Source organism: Fistularia commersonii, chromosome 21 (genome assembly GCF_037954325.1).
Source record: "Fistularia commersonii isolate RoL2024-O1a breed Wild chromosome 21, RoL_Fcom_v1.0, whole genome shotgun sequence".
Lineage (NCBI taxonomy): Eukaryota > Metazoa > Chordata > Actinopteri > Syngnathiformes > Fistulariidae > Fistularia > Fistularia commersonii.
Window position 1 is genome coordinate 7,182,383 of NC_141304.1, and position 25,255 is coordinate 7,207,637.

Genomic DNA, 25,255 nt, shown 5'->3' on the forward strand with positions numbered 1-25,255 from the left:
TAGTTGTTCAAATTATGTGGGATTGATTAGTCTACTCTCATTCTAAAACAATATAAAAGCCAGAATTCAAACAAGCAGCATCTTTTCACAAGAATAGAAATGCAAGGCATGGGATGCAGTTTGTCTACAAAGCAAATAGCTCTTCATGTTTCTATTTGTTCTCAGCTCATTGGCCCTCAGGATGTGTTCACAGAGAGCCTCCATCACTCTCTGTGTGATATTTTTGTCAATAAATTAGAACAAAGTATCCTGTGTCAGACATTCTCTGCAAGTCTCAGCTTGGCCCAAGTGAATACAATTTATTCTGAAGAGCCAATACCATATTGTTTAATTTTTGAGTCAGTTGCTCACAGCATTTCTGTTTGATTTTCTGAATCGAAAGGTCACAAGAGGAACATCAGCTTCATTTATGCAGATTTTGACATGCTTCTCCATTTTTAATTTACTTATTTAGTTGTTTTCACACAAAAGTATTTGATCATGACTGCAGTGGAAAGTAATATCTTTCAGTACATTGGTCAAGATTAATTTGTGTGATGTTTTTCGCTTGAGGAGAGGTGCATGATACAATACATTTCCAGGTTATCACTTGCAGAATGTTCTTTATACTGCAGTTTCTCAACATGTCAATTAGAAAGGCTGCAGGTAAAAACTCGCTTTGAAAAATCGCATTTCTTTTCTCCATATAACTGTCCTGTCTGGCACTGGTGGCCTGCTCTGTCTGTACCATTAGCATGTGCGTTTAAGCTATTGCGTTGTCAATACAATGCTGACCCAACAGCAAATCTGTTCTGCTCCAGCTAAGATAATTGTTTTCTTCTGAGGCGTGAAAGTAGTCTTTTGGATTAGATTTTGGATCTATCTTCAATGTAAAATAAGTAAAAAGAGAAAAAAAGTTTGTATCAGCTTCAGAAAACTAACAATTTTGTCAGCCAAGAAGTAGTTTATTTGATTATTATCAAGATTTTTATTGCACATGCCAGCTAATTCATGATGGATTGTGGTTAGTAGTTTAAGTTTTCTTATCAAACACAAACTGAGAACTAAAGAGAAAGTGTGTTTTGATGAGTTACAGTTTAAATTTTGGATTTCAATACTAACTTTCATACAGCCCTTGAATCAAACTTTCTTGATGGAAATTACACAAATAAAACCTAATCTCATTTTCAGTACTTTTAGAGATCGGTGTACCATATGTATATATATATATATATATATATATCATCTTGGCTGTTTGAAAAGGCAAGTAAAAAACAGAGGGCACAAGAGCTGGAAATAGAGATTCACCTCAGAAAAGTTTCCAGGGTACAATATTAAACATGACATGATTACATTTCACACTTCTCCTCAAATTACCTAATGGCTTTAATACAGTAAACATTGCCTTACTCCAAGAAATTTATACATTTTTTGATATTTAGAATGTTATTTAAATGAAATGTATAATGTGACCTTTGTATGAGCTTTCAGTTTTAAGTTAGTGGTTAGATAACGATAGTATATAGAGTTTTTTGTATGGTTAGATAATCGTAACCCCCCCTTTTTTTTCTTCCTGTGATAAGCAAAATGTTGTCTGATCTTTTGTTACGACAAAATGGAATATCAATTTCCAATCAACATCACATTATCTACGTCTGTCTGTCAAGTTTGTCTCTCTGCCTGTCTGTTCACCCATCCAAAATAAATTCCGATAATAACCAAGGTATATTAAATTATATCTTGGTTTATCCCTCTCCTCAGGCAGATTATCCTGCAGGATGGGACCCTGCGAATCACCAACATCAGCAGGTCAGATGGAGGAAGGTATACATGTGTTGCCAGAAACCACTTTGGGACATCCAGCAGCACTGGAGTGCTGATGGTCAAAGGTAGTACTTCTTGTCCACAGGTATCCACTGTATGCCTTTCAGACCAAAGGCTTAAACTTTTACTAATGAAAACTAGGTGAAGCATGAAATTGATAATAAAATATATCGCCGTTTTATGTTCCTGCCAGTTTGACAGATGTACAAGTCACCCACAGTGGTGTCACAATGAGTTATTGTCCGTGTAGCAGTATTGTGCAAACTGTCAGCACCTATGAGTGCTTGACTTTTTTTATATAATTTTTTTGGGGCAACATCACTCAAAACTTCTCGCTGCAGTATTTATTATTTCAGCTATTGAGAGGATAATAATCATAATATTTTACCTTGACATTGCAGGGTGTTTGATTATTCATTGTTGAATTAGGGGAGGCATTCACCTCTTTAGTGAAGTTAAGGTAACTTAATTAGACTGATATGGCTGAATCTGTCTCACCATTCCAAGCACATTAAGCTTTACTACCATTCACATTTGGCTGGTTTTTATAGAGAAAGACAGTTGTGAGGAGTGACTAACTAATTTTGTTCTCTTTTTTTGATGCTATAGAGCCCACAAAGATCACCATTCCACCCTTTAGTTTGGATGCCACTGTAGGACAAAGCCTTGTGCTGCCATGCGAGGTGTCCAGTGACCCCTCCCTCAGTCCAATCTTCAAATGGTTTTTCAATGGCAAAACCATTGATTTCAGCAGACAGGAACATTTTGAGATGATTGGAATGGTAGGTCTATAACTGTCCAAAGGTATTCAGCTTGTTTGGGGACAAAGCAAATGCCACTTTGTCTTATTTGTTCAAACAGAAATGGAGGTAATCTCACCATATGAATAAATCAATTTGCCTCCTCTTCAACAAAGGGGCCTAATTTTTTTTGTGATTACAAGCTGAATAGTCCCCTGGCTCAGCTCACCAGGCCCACAAAAGTCACAGTACAACAGTGCCATTTCTACAGTCAACATAATCAAAACAGCTTTTTTTTTCTGTCGGCACTGAAAATGATTTATAAATCCCAGTGAAGAGAAAAGAAAGATCATATGTGTGTATGTGTCTGTATGTATACAAAGTGGTAAAGTGCAGAAGGCAACTCTGAAAATATTCCCAAGACATCCATCTGTGTAAAATATAAACACCACAAACAATGATCCAAAGGAAAAATGTTTTCAAAACAAGTAATTCTCATGTAGTTTTCCTCACAATGTAAAACTGAATTAATTTGTTTTGCAAGACTGCTGTTTCTTTCTTGCTTTTTTCCAGTAGGCCTTTTGGGAATTCTGTGTGTTCCAAGGATTTGCTTTTTCCCCCCTTTTTTCAGTCTAACTTTGCTCATTCCTCATTCCTCTCTCCAAGATTTTTTTTTTTTTTCTGAACTTGTACATGTATTTTTTGTGATAAGGGATTTTCAGGAGACTTGATGGTGAGGAATATCCAGCTAAAACATTCTGGGAAGTATGTGTGTATGGTCCACACTGAAGTTGACACCGTCTCAGCTGCAGCAGATTTAATTGTCAAAGGTATGTTGTGTCTCTGCACTTGCAGCGCTGTTTCTTTCCAGCTCACTCTATGAAGTATGTCGTGTCTTTGTGCGTGTAGGTCTATTTTTCCCCCCTTTTTGGTGCTTGTACATCAGTTTTGTTGTTAAAAAGTTGGATTTCTGACCTGCTAGACTTATCAGACAGACCATGCAATGTAAATCATTGTATTTTATTAACTGGCCACAGGTGGTTTGGTTCCACCTCGCAGCCGAGGGGTCCCCTGATTCCATTCTGACTGGATGCTATGTGGAGTTAGCATGTTTCCCCTGCATCTTCCTTCCTCTCCCTGTGTCTGTGCGAGTTTCCTCCAGGTTCTCTGGTTTCAAAATCATGCATTAGGTTAAATCGAGATGCTTACTGGCCAAGACGTGTGAATGAGTGAGTGAATGAATGCATGTCTCTATATTGAGACCGATGGCGACTGATCCAGGGTGAACCCCGCCTGTCGTTCAACGACAGCTTGGACATGTCCTAAATGCCAGTGACCCTGACTGCAGGATAAGCATCATAGATGAATGAATGACTAAATGAAAAAAGAAAAACAGACAAAACATCATTATACATAAAAAAACATTATATTGTTAGGTGAAGAAGTTTGTTTATTTTAAGTAGATTACCGTATTTTTTGGACTATAGGGCGCATTGGGATATAAGCCGCACCCACTAGATTTTAAAAAAAGAAATTAATTTTACATATATCGGTAGTAGCCACACCGGAATATAAACCGCAGATGTCCACGATGTGAAATAAGATACTTACACAGAAAGATTTTGTAAATGTTTATTTACATACGTTAATTGTTTCTAACGTGGCTGATCAAACACTGAAACCACTTCTTCTTCAGTGTCGGAGTTAAAGAGCCTCAGAAAATGTCCATCACACACCTTTTAAGTCTCACAGCCGGTGTCGCTCGCAATGTCACTTTCGTCCAGAAGCAAAGTTCCCTCTGAAGTTGTGTTGGTCTCTTCACGCAGCAATCCAGCTTTTGGAAACCCGTTGGAGACGGTGGATTCTTTCACACTGTTCAAACTTGTTCACATCTGCTGGCAGACCTTGGAAAAGGATGCTCTTCGCATGTGGACAGTTTTTGCGAATGATTGCTCGCCGCTGGTCATCCAAGCCTTGGAGTGCAACTTTAAATACATGATTCACCCTGATTATGAGCGGCTTAAAAAACATAGTTATTGAAAAATATTTTTCATGTTGTGCTGCATTAAGTGCGGCAAAAACGAGCGTCTTCTTCTTCTTCGCATTGAGCTCTTGCGTCTGCCTCATTTTTGCACTTCCTGCTTGAGCGCCCCTGATGGCCGTTAGCGAAGACAAATCCATAGATTAGCCGCATCGCTATATAAACCGCAGGGTTCAAAGCATGGGTAAAGTAGCGGCTTACCGGAAAATACGGTATAGAGTATAAACAATGACATCATTGCTATGGTATCACATTATCACATCTTTGTAACATGACATGAATATGACAGGTTCATTAAGCTAAAAATAAGACATGTACAGCCTATGCGTAACTTATGTATTAGTGTAGGGTATTATGGTATGGAAATCGCTGCAAAGCCTCTTTCAGTGCAGAAATGCAGACGCAGAGCATTATTGGTTTGATCTGGTAAAAGACTCAGTCTTAGTCAACAATGTTTTTGTATCTTTGTTATAGTAATGTAGTACGTTATCGGTAATATTGTAACTTGTTTGTTATTTTCCTTTTTTTTCCATCGTTCTTGTGCTGCTTTAATACTGCAAGGCTCTGATACGATTGTTCAGAGCCTAGATATTGTAGTAAAAAAAGATAGTATATTGCCTTCAATGCTCTTCAACTATCTCTGCCAATCACAGTCAGTCCAATTCATTCAGGCATGAAGAAAGTCCAGACAGGGGGGTCAAATAGGACCATCATCATGCTGCCTGGGAGGATCTCATCATGATTCTCTGGCCAAAGTTCTGTGTGACATATTTCACCAACAGTTTGTGAGGAAGTGTGCATGTGGTGCTCGAGACTCAAATAGCAGCTCAACACCTGCAGGAGCACCTACAGGGGTTTTCTGACATAACATGGCTTGGATTTGGCAGGGAAGTAAATTCATAAAATAAAAACACATGGATCAAGTCAAATATGTTCTACGGGTTGTAAGACCCAAATTCATCCTGAGGTATGATTTAATTAAATTTGCATTAAAACAGATGTTGTAGAAAATTGCCCTTTCCATACTTTGACCTTCAACCTTTAACAAATCATTTGTCCCCCGCAGTATCACTGAAGGCTCTTTCTGGGCAGTTATTCAATAATTACTTTTTCATGGAAGAATTACATCTTCGTGTCATAATAATGGACCAGATTCAATCAACAGAAGTGATTTCAGTACCTTAACTATTTCTCTCCTTTCAAACCACAAGCTGAGCTACATCTGTATTTTGTTCAAAATTGATTGAGTCAATTGCTTGTTCATGTCCTTATACTGTTTGATAATTTTTTTCTTTAATACAATTGCCATTATTCATTTAATTTTAGTTTTGAAGAGGCATATCTATTTTTTTTACTTTGGTTTTATTGGATATTTGAATGCCATTACTCAATGTCTTTTCATACTCTGTTTTTGGCCCTTCCCTCTCTTTAACGCCTACCAATCATTTGAACTTCATTGCCTGGTTCATGGGTCTCGGCTATTTATTGTATATTTGTAAATGAACAAGCACATTTGTATCTGTTACCATAAATGTAACTTTTAACTAATTTATCACAATCCATGCAAGAGGAAGCAGGGCCTGTGTGGTTTACAGCTAGAACTATTCAGAACTAATCATTATCATTGAAGCAGATCATACATAGATGTATTTATTTATTAAAGCCAATGTTAAAATTTAATTTAATCCATAATGGTTTGGGTTTGAACATAAAAAACGGCACATTTACAACAAACAATCCTCCCACACACGTAGGGGCGGTCCTTGGGGACAGACTTACGTAAGACTCACGTTTATATTTACAGAAAAATAAATTGTTGATTGTTGCCAGCTGCTTCATGTTACAATATCTCTGCATTCTCAGGAAAAGGAATATAGGGGGAATCCAAAAACCTTGAACTTTTAACACTGCAAAAGAAGGCAACACACATCCATGCAGCAGTGATTAACCCAAAATAATCCTTTATTATTGTGAAACCCTGAAGGGATTATTTCACTGCATAATGACTACTTTTATTTTCAATTACATTTTTCAATTTACGTTGATTCAGTACACTTGACTTATAATATTTAAATTATTTTGTACGTGGAGGATTATTTAACTTCAAAATTTTCTTGTAACGGAGCATTTTGAGAAAATAATTATGTTTACTTGTGTAAAGGAGCCTAATATTCAGATCAGTCCTATACCAAATGTATTAAAAAGTAAAAGTAGTAGAAGAAGTGTAGAGGAAAAAGTCACTGATTTGAATTTTTTTTGCTCTAAATGCAAAGAGGACTTACACAAATTAAGGACCTCTACCAAAGTCTTGAAAGTGACCTCTGCTTTGTAAATGGTTGGTGAAATCTGAGTTATTGCATGCTGCATTGGCTCGTGCGTGTGCACTGAGGAAAAGGAGTGGAGATTCATTACATTGTAATGCTTGCTGCAAACTAAACTGCTTTGTCCACCATTCTGTCTGTATTCATCTGTCACCAAACACTGCTGATGTCCGAGGAACATTTCTCACAAGCAGCCTGCTTCATTTGCAGTTTTGAAGGGCCTAACATGAAACCTGATCTCAGTTTCTCAACTGCCAGCTAGTTAATGTGTTCTTATATTGCCCTTAGTTTCAATTAATCCCCCCCACACACACACGCTTCAGTGCAATGCACGGTACTTTAAATCAGAAGCCTACTTCTATGTAAAAGTTACAGTACATAAGTATACGAGGCAGTATATCAAAAACTCGAAACAGTGGAATGCATAAATTGAGTCTTACACTATTGCATTAATATAAAAAAAGTACTATAAAAATTATTGGACATTGTTATTGTGAGAGTGAATTCAGCCAGAAGGCTATGCTATTGACCATGTCATCACATTCAAATGAGGGGGAAATTGAATTTGATTAAGGACAATTTTATTTAGTTCTGCTACTGTACACTTAGAGAAGAAATGTGTATCTATTTTCTAATCCAATTTTATGATTATGTCAGCCTGGTATCTTTTTCAAATACGCGTGGTCTTATAATGTTCCCTCTTTGACACGGGTATCATCTGGGAGAGAAGACTCACCCGCGGAGAGCAAACAATTGCAAACAAACCATAAGTCAATGGTCCAAAACTCTTTGCTGATGGTCTAAATTAATAAATGAATAATGAAAAATAAATAATAAATGCTGACAAAACAGATAGACACACGCACTTGACAGCTGACAATCTCATCACTGAATGAACTGCAGAAAACCTTGAAAAACTTTCCCAGACCACAATATCTTTTTGTACTGCAGCTCCTTGATAGTTGGATTTGAAGAGGCCAATTACAAAATATGAATAAAAGCTGTAATGACTCACTATTGCAACATTTGAAAATATTAATTTATTTTTCTTATTGAGGTTGATCAAATTATTTGGGGCCCAGTTACTGATGACCGTTCCAATCACTTAAAGTGATTCTTCTCAGAAAGCAAAGAAAACCGCCATGAAATTCAATTTAAAAGAGGATATATGTAAATATATGTAAGGATATATGTAAATATACCTATATATATATATATGTACTTTTGGCTATGTATATATGTACTTATATGTATATATGTACTTTGGTTCTAAATAGAACCTTATTATTCCTTTCATATTGAACTTCATGAATGCCAAGAACCACACTTTGTGTAATCTGGTGAAAACTAATTTTAGTCAACCTTGATTATAATTAAACTGAAAAGCACTGGCCCACATGTCTATAAGCTGGGATATTGTCTTATTGAATAAGTTGAGTTGCTGTGTAACTTTGCGGTTTGTTTATTGACTGACTCCAGCTCCCAGCAGAACCCATTATATCAACACCAGCTTCGTCTCAAAGGTTGTAATAAATCACTGAACATCTGCCATGCATGAAGTAAAAGAGAGATTTCATTTGTTCTGGCTGCAGCTAAGCCGTGATGCTGATCTAGATGTCTGTTTTTGTTTCCTGATGCCACAGGTCCTCCCGGTGCTCCAGAGGGTCTGGTGGTGACTGACATCACTGACACAAATGTGCAGCTGTCCTGGGGCTCTGGACCAGACAACCACAGCCCCATTACCATGTACATGTTGCAGGCCAGGACCCCTTTCTCTATTGGTTGGCAGACAGTCAGAACAGGTAACAGCTGTATCAGAAGCAGATGTTTTCAGTGTTGCAGAAATATTCAGGGCCATTATTTTGGTCTAAGCTTTAAAAAAAAAAGATGCCAATGATCAACAGAGATCTCTGAGAACTTGTAACTCACTGATAAGTAAATGCTACAAACCATTTGGGACAAGAGCTATGGAAAACAGTATTGTTTTCAGCTTGGTATTGAGACTGTAGCTTCTTTGAAAAGATCTAAAATGCCCTTAACATCGAGCTGCAAAGAAGCTTCGAGGATGGCTCACAGACCACAATGTCTTTTTATTCAGCAGGCCTTTAGTATTTTGAAATATTTTAGCGGATGTGGAGAGGCAATGTATAAAAATATAAACACAAGCTAATTGATCCTAGTGACATAATATGAGACTTGAAAATATTAGAAATAGAGAAAACTGTCATGAGGTGAAAGTCAAACAGGGATTTATTCTTTGGTAAAAATGCAAAAAGTAAAGACAATAAAAATTGAAAATAAAATATCATTCAAAAGAACCATTGAAGAAACTTAAGTGTAACTTCAGATGACAAGAACATTTGTTTGCTCTCTGCGGCTGAGTCTCCTCTCCCAGATGATGAGAATATTTCTCTAACAGTAAGGCACCATTTGGAATTATGCAAAGGAAAGACATATTTGAGTTTAAAGATCAAAATGTTTTGATAAACATCTCATTTGAAAGTATTGCGAGGTGTTGATCATGAAGCTCTTCGACAGGAATCGGGCTTCACCATCAGAAATCCAATGACCCTTCTGTCATTTGACATACTTTTGCCAGCATGGGTAAAGTCTGATTGAGAGAGGCGTGCTCATTTTCTCATCGTAAAGACTTTTCATCATCCCATTACCTCCACGTTGGTTTCTTTCAGATCACAGTTTTATCAAAAGACGTTGATTGAACATTTTATTCAGATTGCTTTATTTGTCCCTGAGGGGCAATTTCATATGTCTGTAGAGTATTCTAAACCATTGCTGCAAAAGGGAGAGATGAAAAGATAAACTGCAGATGTAGCGGTGCCGAATTCATTGGATGCAATGCGAAAGCACCCTCTTCATTGTGATGTAGGACCGTTATAGATACACTCCTGACTAAAATGAATGAAAGACAAACTCTTGTGATTTTAGTCAGACTAGGCATTTCAATTAGTTTCATTTCAGTTACAAATTTTTCTTCCAATATCTCTGATTTCTCCAAATGAGCATGTTGAAATAACAACCTCTCTCAAAAGTGTGTATGAATATGAATAGGTGTATGTGAGTGGGATTGAATTTGATCTGAAAGGACAAAAAAAGCAACATTGTATATCATTTTGAGTAATACTGAGGTACAAAAACAAATTCAGGCCATGCCATATTGCATTGAATATGAAACAAGATGACTGTTTAGGCGGAAAAAAGAAATAACACAGTGTATACCTTTAACATTTGAAGAGAAGAATTATGTAAATGAAAAAATGAGTAAATAATAAGTTTACACAGTAACAACACAGAATCCAAATATAACCAATTGAGTTTCATGATCTTCAGTGGTTTATGAAATGCTACTTGCAATCCATGCATAATTATTGGAGCATCAATAAAAAAATGAAAAATGAGCACATTTCAATTCTAAATTCTTTAATCCTAGTTCCTGATTCTGTGCCTGGACAGATGATGCATGCAACAGTGCAAGATTTGAGCCCCTGGGTGGATTATGAATTCAGGGTGGTGGCAATCAACAGTGCTGGTGTCGGCGAACCCAGCACGCCTTCAAAACAGATTCGAACCAAAGCCGCAGGTATTCTTTCAGTTTGTTGTTCTTCATAACAAATGAATCTGCCCCACTTGGAAAACCTAATTTACCTGTTTGATTAGTTTTACATTCCTTTGGTACTCCCTGCTATTTTTCTCATTTCAAGTCAGCCGTTCATTTCCATGCCAATACTTTGATTACTCAGTCACATGCAAAACAAGTGCAAGGTGAATTATGCTTTTAAGTACCATCCCTGAAACCTTGCGACAGCATGCAACAATAATTAATACCTACATCAACAACACATACAACTTCTGCACTAATGTAGTAAGGCAGTAACAAGAAAGTGTCTATTTTGGGCTCACTAATACCAACCTGCTGCTGTTGAAATCACAAGGTAACATGTCTCCTATTGTGTTTCGTACACAGTGCTGACATACGCTGCAACTAACACTGTGACAGTGTCGGCACACTAACTCCCAGAATCTCCCGTGACTGTTTCATTAATCTGTGAAATGTAAATAACATGCGGTACAGATTTGCTGTTTGGTTTAATTGAAAGAATCCTCCGCACAAACTGTTTCCTTTGCACCTGTTTAGTTCCAAAGTTTGCACCGGTTGCTGTGAGTGGGGGCGGAGGAGCCAGAGGAGAACTTGTCATCACTTGGGAGGTGAGGAAACAGCTTTTTTGAAATATATCATTCTCAAATGCTTTTATTTTTTATTTTTTATGAGGATGGGCTTTTGGCAGAGCAAGTCTGTCTGCTTTGGTCTGACTTCAGTGGATTAGCTTTTAATTAAATGCAGAGCCATTCTGATTTGCTGCATGCTGACTTTGCCTCTTGTGTAAAACAAACTGAAGTGTTTCATGTAAGTAAGTTTGTGATTGGGAGACAATTTTTACACAGACAGCAGCAGATGCATCTGACTTGCAGATCATCGTGTCTTGGGGCGGCATGGCGCAGGAGGCAGAGCGCTCATCTTTGGAACCGAACATTCTTGGTTTAATTCCCAGCTCCTCCTGTGTGTGTCGAACTGTTGTTGAGCAAGGCACCGAACCCCCAACAGCTCTCCTGGCGCTGGTGAACAGCAGCCAACTGCTCATGATTCATCCATGATGGGTTAATTGCAGAGAATGAATTTCCCCCCTGGAATAAAAAAAATTATTATGATAAAATTTTGCTCATATTATAAAATATTGTAAAACCATTCACAAGGACTAACTTTTCCATTGGTACGTCCTTTATTCCAAATTCGGACTTGTAAGCCCCTTTCACACAAATGCCATTTAGTTCAGGGAAAATCTGTCCCGGACCTAGACTGCCATTGCCCTTTTATGCAAAATGCACACAGAAGGAGATTTTCTGTGGGCGATGTGGAGTGGGGTTTGGGTTTCGCATCCTGTTTTAAGGACATAACCTGAACTCCATGCTGCAGAGATCATCAAGCTTTGTTTACAACAGCCAAGCACTAAATACCTGAATCTCCTTGTTTCTTCAATCGGCTATTGTTAAGTATAAGTAAAGAATAAGTAAGAATAAGTTCCTTCAGCGGCAGATGTTTTTACTCAACTCACATGCTTAACTCGACACTTACTGTGAACCCACAAGACAAAGTAATGTTGTGTCACGCTTGTGTCAGTTGGTTATAACCTTGCCTTCTCAGTAAAAAAAAACAGTTGGTTAAACATTTAAATGCTTTCTCCCTGACATTTGTCCTCATATTACCCATCACAGTAATATCCTTATATATATAGTATTCAATAAAAGCTGAATAATTCCAGGTTTAGAATCAGTGAATGAAGGGCTGTCACTATCTTTCACCAAACATATCTTTCAGTACAATCATCCCCTCCTGAGGTGCCTGTCAATTCACTAAGAGCAGTTTTTGTCCCCAGGAATTACCTCTGACCGGTGGTGTTTTCCTCTTTTATCATCGTAAAATAGTATTTTGTTTTATCGTTTTCAACTTTTTTTCCAGTAGTAAAGATATTTTGATGATGTGTTCAGATACAGTATCAGTATTTTCTGGAATAAGGAATACTGCATATGTAGCTGTTAAAACTCCTTTTTTGTCTACATGATAGATAACTTAGTATGCAGTGGCTACAAAAGTTCACACACAATTGAGCTTAGTCGGGGCCTTGACAGGAACTTAATTAAAAAAAGGCAAATATAAAAAAAAAACTTTTAAAAATGCCTTTGAAATTCCCAACAAGACTATCTTCTTGACAAGAAAAAAGTGAATAAACAACTCATAGATATGCAATACATTTTACAAAAATTTAAAAATGTGATATCATTTGATATAATTACATGTGAAATCTTGCCATTGTGGCAAATACAGACGCTTGTTCACCCTAGTTTAAAATCAAATAATTTAGGACAAGAAATTGCAAAGATTTTTTCCTTTTTTCATTTAACTATTTTAATGCTTTGAATTACATTTGCTTCATATCATGTCTTTCAAAGATTTAATTGTGTCCCGGTGTAGTTTTTTTTGTTTGTTTGTTTGTTTTATTTTTTGTCTATACCCCAACCTTAATAACTAAATAGGAAGCAAAATGCAGCAGCTAACTATAGTGTTAAAAATACATGTTTCATTGTTTAAGTCTTCCTCCTCTCTCCCGTCCATTATGTTAGGTTACAATTTCTTTTTTTATCTATTTATCTATTTATTTATGTTTCCTGCACACATAAAGACAGCCCAGGACTTGCTATTACTCCAGCCAATTGTCAGGCATTTTTGTTTATTTACAACTTAGGCAATACTTTTTAGACCACTAAATCTCTAAAATTTGAATTATACATGTTTTATATGATACAATTTCCCAGAAAATTGAATGAAAAATGCCAATCAAAAATTTCTCATATATAGGAAATTCATCGTATGATAATTCTCTCAAAAATGTGAGTTTGTTTTGCCTCCTTAAGTAAACTACAAAATAAACCAATAAATACACACGATGCATGTTATACACAAATTATTGAAATTTTCTTGATGCCATTGATTTGTACTTTTGCATCCATTTTCTAGCCAGTCTCAGAGGAACAGCAGAGCGGAGAGGACTTCGGCTATGTTGTTGCGTTTCGGCCAGTTGGCAGCAGCACCTGGATCCAGACAGTTTTGGCAACACCTGATGCCTCCAGATATGTTTACAGAAATGACAGCATTGCACCTTTATCGCAGTTTGAAGTGAAAGTGGGCGTCTACAACAGCATTGGAGAAGGACCTTTCAGCCACATCGTGAGAGTATTTTCCGCTGAGGAAGGTGGGTTTTTTTTTTTTCTTACGCTACTGCAAGGAAATCCATGTGTTCACTCTTAATTGCAAATATGCATAATTTATTGTTCCTCCCATTTAGAGCCCTCTGAGGCTCCATCCCAAGTATGGGCCCGTGCTGTGTCATCTTCTGAGATTGAGGTATACTGGGAACCTCTTCCCCCTGGGTCCAGCACCGAGAAGATCATTGCATATGAGGTATGAGAAAGAGGAGTTGAAATAAAAATGCCATAGGGAATATTCAAACAAGGAGATGACATTAATCCAAAAATGAGTGACAGTACAATAAGTCGCTGTTCATTTCAACGTATCCGCCAGTGGCGACAACTTGGAAATATCCAAAATACTGTGTGTTCAGGTTGCAACGGGGAGGTCACATTTTTCACAGGTTAATTTTAAGATGAAGCGGTTGTGGGTAGCTATTTCTGTCTTAAAACGAGCTCAATACCTTGGGCTAGCAGAGAACTCCTATTATATAAATGAAATAGCTAGAGAAGTGTAAACATCATACATCACTATTTTCGACAACAGACACTCTCCTGGGATTTGTTTGTGGAAACAAGGGATAAAAATAACACTCTTGGTTAAAGCCCAGATATTTCAAATTGCAGGATGTGCCCCAGTGGCCTGACCTTTGTAAAGAGCCTACGGGGCAGTCATAGCAGTGAGTCCACATATTGTTTGAAGGAATTGGTTTGTTTTTGATGACAAATAAAATTTGCCAAAAGACAAATTGGCTTAATCGAGCAAAAATATCTGAGCATCCGAGCCAAATGCAGGAAAAGTTATTTTATTGAATGTTGCTCAAATTCTTTTAACAAAAAAAAAGGAAATGTGCCTTTTTTTTTTAACGAACCCCAATTAACACTCTGCAAAATTATAAACATATTTATTGATTTACAATCCTATCTAAATGTGAAAAATATATTAGTGATGTCAAAAATAACATGTTCAGCCTCACCCTTCACGTGCTATTTAATTGATACATGTAAAGAATTCTATACTATCAGCGTCTGCATGAACACAAGAGATGCTGAAACACTCGACACATTCTTGACTCGGGTGATTTCACATTGTTCAGAATAAACATTGTTTCAATCAGCAATCTCGATGAACTTTATATCACATTACTGTATCTCAATATTACATTTAACCTTTATGACTCTGAATTTAATATTAATTGTTCATCTCAAACTTAGATCAATAGCTTTTAAGACATGTGAGAGTCAGGGGTGGCTCCCACAGTTAAGAGAACATTTAGTGACAATAAGTTGTTATCCAAACATGAGAAATCTTTTAACTCTAGGATAATAAAACGTATAATATAATATCAATGCTAAATTCAGTATATTATTCTAGTATATATAAATCTTAGTAGCACTTTCTCATGGATCCCTGAACACGTGCCAAATGAGGTGTTTTCAGAGTTTGATAATAAAATACTGTTTCTCATTGCCCTGTTTAAGTGGCAAGTCATGATTTGAGATGGTGAGATTCAATGTGTGTATATGTCACACTTTTAATGAGGAATCTTCAACCCTCCAGGTTACAAATATCAAGAACGCATTTTATAGAGAAGAAGATGCCCTGTGTTCAGGAGCTCAATTTGTCTGCTCACAAATCTATAAATATTCAAATATTCTGGCTCTTATCATGAGGAGGCTAGTTATTTCTTACTACCTCATTGGAAAATCCATCTTTAAACCACCTAATATGATCTCACTTGACAGGCACTGAGTCCAAATGTTCAAGTCATGCTTGAGTTAAAAGCAGCTGCTAGCAAATGTATCAACACACTTCACTTAATCAGGTTTTATAATTAGGCTGTTTTGACATTTTCCAGTTTTATAGTTTTATAGTTTTATAATATGTATGTATGTAATATTTATGTATCCCCTTGTTACCTGTACTGTATACCAGAAAGCAGTGTTCTATAACCCATCTACCATATCTGTATTTTATTCATTTGTTCATTTCTTTTTTTCATTTTTTGGGGGGTGGGCGTGTTAGATCATTTATACTGTTTGAGTCTGACCATGTCATATCAATGTCAAATTAGGAAACATTGCCTCATCCATGTGCATCCAACACTCCATCCGTCTGACAATACTCAACAGAAACTCCTCAGAAATAAACTTACCACAAATACATACTTAATATTGCTTTTCATCTGTTTGTTTGAGAACAGGAGAAACAAAATAAGTCCAAATGAGCAGTAATTTCATTTTGGGTGCTTGAAAGTAATTGATTAGGTTACAACTGTGTCAAAGCACTGGTGGATGGTTCATGAAGCACCACTTCTTTTCCAGATTTGATCAGACAACAAATTTGCTTTTGTTGTTCCAGCTTTTTTTCTGCTACCACCAGCCTGCTGCTATTAACCCTTTGCATTTGTATTTACATGGCTTGTATTTACATAGCAAAACAATGTCCTCAAGACATTGTTTTGCCGGAGAACGTGTCCTATTACTGGCCTAATTTAGTATAAATTCCCAACTGCATATCTGAAAGGATCATTAGATCAGGGCAGAGCTGTGGAAAAGTCCCTCAGGGTCTGTAACCTCTCTTGTAGAGGAAATGATTTCTGGAGAAAACCATTTCACACTGAGTGTTACAAAAAGAGTTGGGTAATAACACATATGATAATGTCTTCACCAACAGTGAAACCGAATTGTGCAGAAAACACAGAGGGATTTTTTCACACTTATTGCTGCAGAGCGCATTACGTGATAGTCCTTGCTCATAAAACAATACAATATGACACGTCATGTGATGCTTATGTCAAACCCTTTGAGACTTGACAAATAAGGGAATATGAATTACACATTACTTTAAGGATCTCACAAAGGATATACCCATGTCTAAGAGTCCCAGAAAAAAAAACAACAAAAAAAAACAACCTGAATCCAAACTTTTGAACCTGTCTCTGGGGGACTTGCTGAACCCGCCTCCCTCTGTATTTGCTCCTGGATCTCCCTAAAGAGGACACTCATTTGCATGAGATGCTGCTTTTAGACCTAGCCAAGGGGGAGGGAGAGAGGAATAACCAATTTTACAAAAAACTGTCAGGAAAAAAAAAAAAATCAGTTGTTCACATCATGAAAATTACAATGAAAATGTAATTGTAGGCCACCTTTGTAAGATTTGCAAGATCAAGTTATAATTTTCAGTGATCAAATTCCACCTGATTTTTTAATTTGTAGTTCCCTTTATGTTCAACTCGAAATGTGTAACTAGATATATTTTAATACAAGTCCTAGGCTTGCAACAAACTGCATGTATCATCAATTATTGGACAGTTATCTTCTGATGTAATTTATTGATTTAAACACCTTGGAAATTCTTATTTAAAGTTGACATTCCTAGCATCAGCATTGGGTTTGTCAGAGAGATGCATAGAATTAAAGAGTTTGGGCCAAACTAAAGCCAAATTACTTGCCTCATCAAACTCTGATGAAGAAAATATTCCATCAGTGGTTGAAGAAGCAGTGTACACACATACAGACACGCAGACACACACATACACACACACACACACACACACACACACACACACACGCAACCACACTGCCTCTCACTGTCAGATCACATCACAACACATGATATAAAGTTCAATTTATATTAATGCCATCATTCAAGTACTTTGAATGCCTTCATTTTATCCCTCAGTAAAGCTTTACTTAGAACATTGTGTTATTTTTGCAAGATGGAACCAATGGATTTATATAGACTGTACAATAACCTCCAATGTAAATGTACCAGAAAGGAATATAGCACAAATAGATTGTTCAATCTGACAGCTTGTTTCAACATCATGATGCCCTTTCAAGTAATACAAAATTGTTTATTCTTTATATTGACCAACTGAGACTAAATGTTTTTTATAATAATGATGACAGTAATGATGACGATGAGAATCGTAATCAGAGGTAAGCACAGTGGCTGGTTATTATCACTTCCACCTAACAATTAGAAGGTCACCAGATCCTCTGGTGTTGCATTTTTTGACTCATCGGTGCTCAAGGAAGTATTGAATTTGAGAACTTAACCACACCGGACAAAAGTGTGCACGGCATAGTTCTTTTTCAAGTATTGTGGAATCGGGAAAATGCTATAGATGGGTGAAACCCTAGAAGAGTTGCTGTCAAGCTATATCAACAAATCCTTTAGCTATTGCCTCTTGAGGAGGAATGTGTTGTTACGAGACCAAAAAGAGCAACAGCAGTTTGTTCAGGCGCTTACAAATTATCCCTGTAAGACATAACAAGACAGCTTAAGACTTCTCAGATCTCTGTCTTTCATCGCTCCTCAAGAGTGTTTACATTCTTAGCAGAGGTAGAGCAAAAACTTTAAACTTTATTTTTTCTTTGAGGATTTTTCCCAATCACCACTAGAACTGCTATAATGGAACCAGTGGCAGTTCAAAAAAAATCCAAAATCAGCAATTCTGAGTTTTTCTGTTAATCTACCCATCCCAAGTGGACCTCTAAAAGCATGTGCTGTATGCGCCCAGATGAGCAAGGATCTACTCTCAAACCATCTGTTTGACATTTACCTGTCCGCTTTTTTCATCCCCGGTTTGGAGTCATAAATTATCTCCTTATGAATACAGAGTATGAAAGGATTCTAATCCTTGTACTCTGAGAGCTGCTTTTGCTTCTGCTGATTAAGAGATTCAATATCACTTGGAATTCCTCAAGACCTACAGTAGCTAAGCAGATAGCACAGATTTTTTTTTTTTTTTTTTTTACTTTTGAGCCACAGGGAATCACTGCTTGAATATAAGAAAGACTTTGAGAAGCTGCACGTCTTATACTTAATAAAGATGTCAGTATGTCTGGGTGTATAATGTATTTTCTGCCAAATCCAGGGACTGTGTAAACCTCTTTATATGTGTTTTCTTTTCAAACAAAGACTCCAGATCTTTATCATGCAATGCCGAAAGTTAGAAATGACTGATCACGACACCTCACCTCACTCGCCACCAGTTTGCAGCCTTGAACGTATTATAAAAAGCAAAAAACAAACAAGAAAGAAAGGCCAATGGAAGAAACGTTGCTGGAAGTTTGGCATGACATTTGCATTTTTGTTTTAGGTGTACTTTTGGAAATATGGCTCTGAACACAGTGAAGCAGATAGAGTGAGAGTTACCAACATCACAGCTCTCCTCTCTGGGTTAAAGGGCAACACACTGTATTTGATCTCTGTGAGAGCTCAGAACAGCGCTGGACTTGGGCCAAGCAGCTCTGCTTTAAACATCACCACCAAGAAACCCCGTGAGTATAAACTTTTAAATATCCACCTTATGTACTAACTTACCTGTATTCAGTACACTGTTCACGTGAAATATATTGTGTGTTGAATTCCATATTCTTTTTTTTCTTTTTTTGACTGAAGTCATTTCTTGTGTTTATAGAAAATGTGAAGGTACTTTGGGGATTTTGTCACCATATTGGGAGAGAATATTCTGTATGTTATGAGCTGGAGGCTGTTTAGCTTTAAAAATGAAGTTTTCACTTGTCATGTATTCTCTCCTGGTGTTTTGACGCAGAACTAGTTCCTTCCTTTGAATGCAAGAACTGCACCAACACTTCTGGAGTTAAGGATAAAGCATGCATTATCGAGGAAGTTCTCCTTCTGAGCTTTATGTCTTTGTACTTAAAATAACAATCTGGTGATCGGGAAAGTAATTTCAACAACTTAATACATGCACAGAGTGACATTTTACATCACTTGGTGAACTGAGGAAACTGGATTAATTTCAAAGCAAGACAACACATGTTTTGTTCTAACATGATAGTGATGATGATGGATGTGACAAACAGCACTTCATTTAATTTATAAGAATCTCAACTTTTACAGCAGTAAAATGCATCACAAACCGTAGGCCATTCTTTCACTGTCCATCACTGGTCCAGGGTTCAGTCACAGTGGCAGCAGAATGTATAGCTTTTCAGACAGTGACCAACAGGACCACAACCAATCTTAAGATCCCCATCCTTGACATGGTGTTCCCCAACTGTGCGAGAAGTTTATGAAGTTCTTGAACAAAATTGGTGAATCAGAGCAGCACTGGCACAGCCCAACATCCACTAAATGTTGTTTGACGTTGTGCCAAAAATGCATAGAGATTGGACTGCTTGCAGCAATGACTATGGAACCCTATATAGTGAAAAAGCTGTAGTAACCACTCTGTTCAAGAGCAAAATACTAGACTTTATTATATTCTTTTATTATTGTTATAATTGTTATTCCTAAATGAAACTGTTACAGTCTTTCATTTAAAATTAATTCAATTAAAGAGGTTAGTTTTTAGCAGATGATAAACTAGACTGGAGGCGAACAAAGATCTTAGACGCAGTATGATATGGCTTCACCCTTTTCCTGTCCTGTCAGCAGTTAACTGGAGGGAGAGAAAAATGTATGCGATTCTGATCTTCTCTATCCAAAGCAAGGATGTAATCAAAAAGGATAGGAGTGGTTAGGAAAACAGGGAGAGCACAGATTAAAAAGGAACCAGGAACCATCATATCACTGCTGTGGTGCTGAGCTTCCCTTTAATTGTATTTAGCTAAGGAAATGGTAAGAAGCATAATAAAAAGAAATGCCAAAATGTGCGTGTGTGTATGTTTGTATAGAATATATTAATATATAAGCACACCCTATATGGCCAAAAGTATTCACTCACCTGCCTTGACTTGCATATGAACTGAAGCGACATCCCATTCCTAATCCATAGGGTTCAATGATGTCGGCCCACCCTTTGCGGCTAAAACAGCTTCAACCCCTCTTGGAAGGGTGTCCACAAGGTTCAGGAGTGTGTTTATGGGAATTTTAGACCATTCTTTTAGAAGTGCATTTTTGGGGTTACAGACATGATATTGGATGAGAAGGTCTGGCTCTCAGTCTCTGCTCTGATTCGTCCCAAAGGTGTACAATTGGATTGAGGGCAGGACTCTGTGCAGGCCAGTCAAGTTCATCCATATCTTAATGGACCTTGCTTTGTGCACAGGTGCACAGTAATGTTGGAAAAGGAAGGGCGAACTCCAAACTGTTCCCACATAGTTGGGAGCATAGAATTGTCCAAAATGTGTTGGTATGCTGAAGCTTTCAGAGTTCCTTTCACTGGAAGTAAGGGGCCAAGCCCAGCTCCTGAAAATCAAGCTCACACAAGCTAAACCCCCTCCACCAAACTTCACATCAGGCATAATTCTCCTGGCGACCGCCAAGCCCAGAGTTGTCCATCAGATTGGCGGATGGAGCAGTGCAATTTGTCACTCCAGACAACATGTCTCCACTGCTCTAGAATCCAGTAGTGGCGTGTTTTCCACCACTGCATCTGAATCTTTGCAGTGCACTTGGTGATGTGTTGCTTAGATGCAGCTATTCGGCCATGGAAACCCATTCTATGAAGCTCTCTGTCCTCTGTGCTTGAACTAATCTGAAGGCCACATGAAGTTCGGAGGTCTGCAGTGATTGACTCTGCAGAAAGTTGGCGACCTCTTTGCACTTTGCGCCTCAAAATTCTTTTGACCCCGCTCTGTCTGTTTACATGGCCTACCACTTCGTGGCTGAGTTGTTGTCGTTCCCAAACACTTCCATGTTCTTATAATACAGCTGACAGTTGACTGTGGAATATGTAGGAGGGAGGAAATTTCATGGCTAGACTTGTTGCACTAGTTGCATCCTATCAAGAGCAACCCATTCTTTCACAAATGTTTGTAAAAACAGTCTACATGCCTAGGTGCTTGACTTTATACACCTGTGGTCATGGAAGTGATTGGAACACGTGATTCCGATTATTTGGATGGGTGAGCGTATACATTTGGCCATATAGTGTGTGTGTGTGGTTGTGTGTGTGTGTGTGTGCGTGTGTGTGTGTGTGTGTGTGTGCGTGTGAAAGAGGACATTAATGAGGTTGGTGTGAGAGAAGAGGATACAGAGAATAGGGTTAGATGGAGGTTGATTTGCTGTGCTAAGCCTTGAAGGGAACAGACGAAAGGAATAGATGTTTTTATTTTGTTTATTTTCTTTATATAACCGCAGTGGTTAGTGCTCGTGCTTCACAGCTAGATGGTCCCGGGTTCAATTCCCAGGCGTGGCAGGGCCTTTCTGTGTGGAGTTTGCATGTTCGCTGCGTGTCTGCGTAGGTTTCCTCAAGGTTCTCCGGTTTCCCCTACCACTAAAAACATGTACAATAGGTACGGATGAATGAGTGTATTTGTGAGCGCAACTGTGGGACAACGGATGCAAATTAGGCTACATGGCTACAATCCAGAGTGGCATGTTTACATGCATGTCTCATGTGTGATCATTAACGTGCACTGTCCAAACCATATAAATTTGTTATCTATTTATTTATTTAAATTTTGATTTGAGCATCTTTTCTGTTATTTTGCCTCTTTCTTTTTTTACTTTGTCTTATTGAGTCCATGTTTTTTTTCTCCCTATTGTCAAACTACAGAAATACAATTCACTCTTTTGAAGACTTTCATGCAGCTCCCTGATGACTTTTGGTGTATTTTCACAAAAAAAGGGAAACAGGGTAATCTAAGACAAAGTATTTTTTCTTGACCTGCTTTTTCTGTTCTTGAAGGTGAAACAGTATATATAAAAGCTGCCACAAAACAAGACTGTTAAATCTGACTGAGTCTTACTGCAGTTAGTCCATTGTTGACATTCATTTCACACACTCATTAGTGAATCTTCTTTGTGTCTTTGGAATTACATATCTTGCAGCTCCTAGTCAGCCACCAGGGAATATTGAGTGGAACCTGACCAACTCTAAGATCTTTCTAAATTGGGAACATGTCAAAGCGATGGAAAATGAGTCTGAGGTGACAGGATACAAGGTGAGTTTGTCGGGGAGCAGAAGCACCAGAACCGAGGGAACAAGTAGAACCTCAGCAGTTGTCAAGCCAATAAATGGTTTTCTCATTGCAGGGAAAGGATAGACCTCAGCACCCCCAGTGCTACATTATAAATCGTCCCTCTCTGCCCTTTCAAAGTTAAAATATCTTTTTTTGGGGTGATAAATTGAAAAAGGTGAAAGGTGAAAAATATTTTATGACACAATGTGAATTTAGCTTCTTCCAATCGGTACAATAGCTGAATATATGTCATGCTTTTTACATACTGGTAAAGATACCACTGTGTTTTTTCATCACACTGAAAATGATTCATATATAGTTATTATTCTTTATAGAGACAAGCTGCATCTCTTTATTGTAGTAAGAAATGTGCAATGCATGTAATTAGAAATGGTTTCATCACATGGCAAGTAAAAAATGGCAAATAACAAATTAAGATATTTGTAAGATCTTCTCAGTGCCGTTCATTTGATTGTCAGTGTAAATGTAAAGCTAGAGGAAATATCTATATTTCAAGAGTGTAATAAATATAACAGTAAAATAGTATACAAACTTTAATGTAAGGTTTGGTTATTAATTGATATCTTAGTTAAACTTGACCACCAGACTATGTCAATATTGTTCAATTTGATTTGCAACCTTCAGAAAATAGAAGGAATAGAGGCAAAACACCCTACATATATGTAGTAGTGTATCTCATTAGTTAAAGTTTACCATCATTAGGCCAGATGATACATGAGGCTAAAATCAATATGTCATTTGGTTATATGATTCAGGTACCAGACATTCTATCATTGAGGCACTTTACCAGAGAGCTACGTGCTATGGGAAGTAAATCATAAATATATCTGAATATTGCATCAACGTAATTAGGTTTATCATGCTGTTGATTGTACGTTCACATACAGAGAGATGGATAGAAATTGGATCACATATTTGATGCTAATCGTTTTGATGTTAATAGTTGATATTCCTGGTTTGTGAGTGGCTGCAAGTGTAAAGTTAAACAAGTATATGAATACAATCTTAGATATTTTCCAGTCATGGTATTGATTCGGTTGTTAAGATGATAAGGGATGATAACAATTTATTTTATCATGGCTCAGCAAGGTAATTACCTCCTTGCTATAACTTGGAGTACGATGACAGTTCTTAAAAGGGATTTCATTGGTAAAAAATATCCTCTTGCATATAGAAAGCCACCAAGATCAAGGTATACTCACATCATTTCATTTCACTTGAAGCTTTCATGGACATCCATGAGAACCCCCAAAATCTGTTATTACAAATTCCTGTACCATGTGTGAAATTGTCTCTCTGATGTCACATTTTCAACTGACACTGGCAGTTTTGAATTCATCACCTCCTCCAGATACATATTGTAGGGAGTACAACTGATGTGTCACTCCATGTCCTTTCTCATCTTCCACCCGCTAATTAGAAAAAAAATTCCTATTGAGGTAACAAATATCATCTGTTTTACTGTTCTAGCTGCAAAAACACAGATGTTCATCCCTAGATGCACATTTTCCTGCAGATTTCATATCGTCAAAACTGGCATGGTAGGACCACTGTACTGGAAACCAACATGACCGAAGTAGAGCTGCAAATCCCCCCGGGAGAAGACTACCTCATTGACATCAAAGCTCTGACAGAGGGAGGCGACGGCACCAGCAGTGGCCCCATCCGCATACCAAAGATGTCCAGTAAGTTTGGCATACTTTCTGAAATTCAAATGATTAGAGTGCGAAATAAGCAGAGGAGCAGAGGGATGGGTGCACGGTGTGAAACTAATCCTTTGTGAGACATGCTGTTTATCATCTTTACTATAGCTCTTACAAGGGCTACAGAACACACAGAAAACACAATATAGCCGCGCTGTACTGTAAAACGAGGGAAAGAGACTGAGTAAGCAGGATGTCATCTCCTGTGAGCATTATTTCAGTCCTGTCTGTCTGCTTCAGATTAGGTGTTGAGGCACTTGGTAATACTTTTTTCTTTTTTTCTTTATTTTTTTGGTGTCACACTAACAAAAATAATGCTCCAAAACAATACAATGAAGAAATATCATTTTTCGCTGTATGCCTTCCAGGTCATTTCTGCCAGTGGGCTGCAGATAATATGTATCAATCAATTGTTTCCGACAAACTAACAATCAATCCCTTGATGGCTTAGTTATTTCAGTCCTTTTTTTAGCTCAGGGTTGGCAATGTGCCGTAATGGTCAGCACTTCAGGCCTCACAGCAAGAACTTTCCTGGTTTGAATCCAACAGCGGACTTTTCTCTCTGGAGTCTATATGTTCTCCCCATGTCTCTGAGGGTTTCCTCCAGGTTCTCCAGCCTCCTCCCACAGTCCAAAAACATGCAGTAGGTTCACTGGATACTCTAAATCGCCCAGATTTGTTAATGAGGGAGTGAATGGTAGTATGTATGTAGATTTTACCTTGTGGTGAACTGGTGATCAGTCTCTCTTCAAATTACAAATAATAAAGGACTAATTGATTAAAGGATTGAATAGCTCAGATCACAAATAAGTTTCTTCTTTTGGACCATGTCCTCAGTATAAGTTTTATGTATGATTTAATACGACATGTGTTATGTACATGATTTTACATGCACCTGGGAATCAATCAATAAATCTAAGG

The 25,255-nt window shown here is 37.5% G+C and overlaps 1 protein-coding gene across 1 annotated transcript in view; it reads left to right on the forward strand.

The window, feature by feature from the left end:
• Positions 1-24,414, forward strand: part of cntn6 (contactin 6) — a 48,395-nt gene extending 23,981 nt beyond the window's left edge. Inside the window, exons 11-21 of the mRNA XM_086168696.1 lie at positions 1,741-1,868; positions 2,413-2,585; positions 3,256-3,373; positions 8,549-8,707; positions 10,354-10,503; positions 11,059-11,129; positions 13,495-13,729; positions 13,823-13,938; positions 18,836-19,016; positions 22,480-22,592; positions 24,148-24,414. Coding sequence (XP_086024822.1) covers positions 1,741-1,868; positions 2,413-2,585; positions 3,256-3,373; positions 8,549-8,707; positions 10,354-10,503; positions 11,059-11,129; positions 13,495-13,729; positions 13,823-13,938; positions 18,836-19,016; positions 22,480-22,592; positions 24,148-24,414 — 1,711 coding nt within the window. The remainder of the gene's footprint in view (positions 1-1,740; positions 1,869-2,412; positions 2,586-3,255; positions 3,374-8,548; positions 8,708-10,353; positions 10,504-11,058; positions 11,130-13,494; positions 13,730-13,822; positions 13,939-18,835; positions 19,017-22,479; positions 22,593-24,147) is intronic.
• The last annotated feature ends 841 nt before the right edge of the window (positions 24,415-25,255 follow it).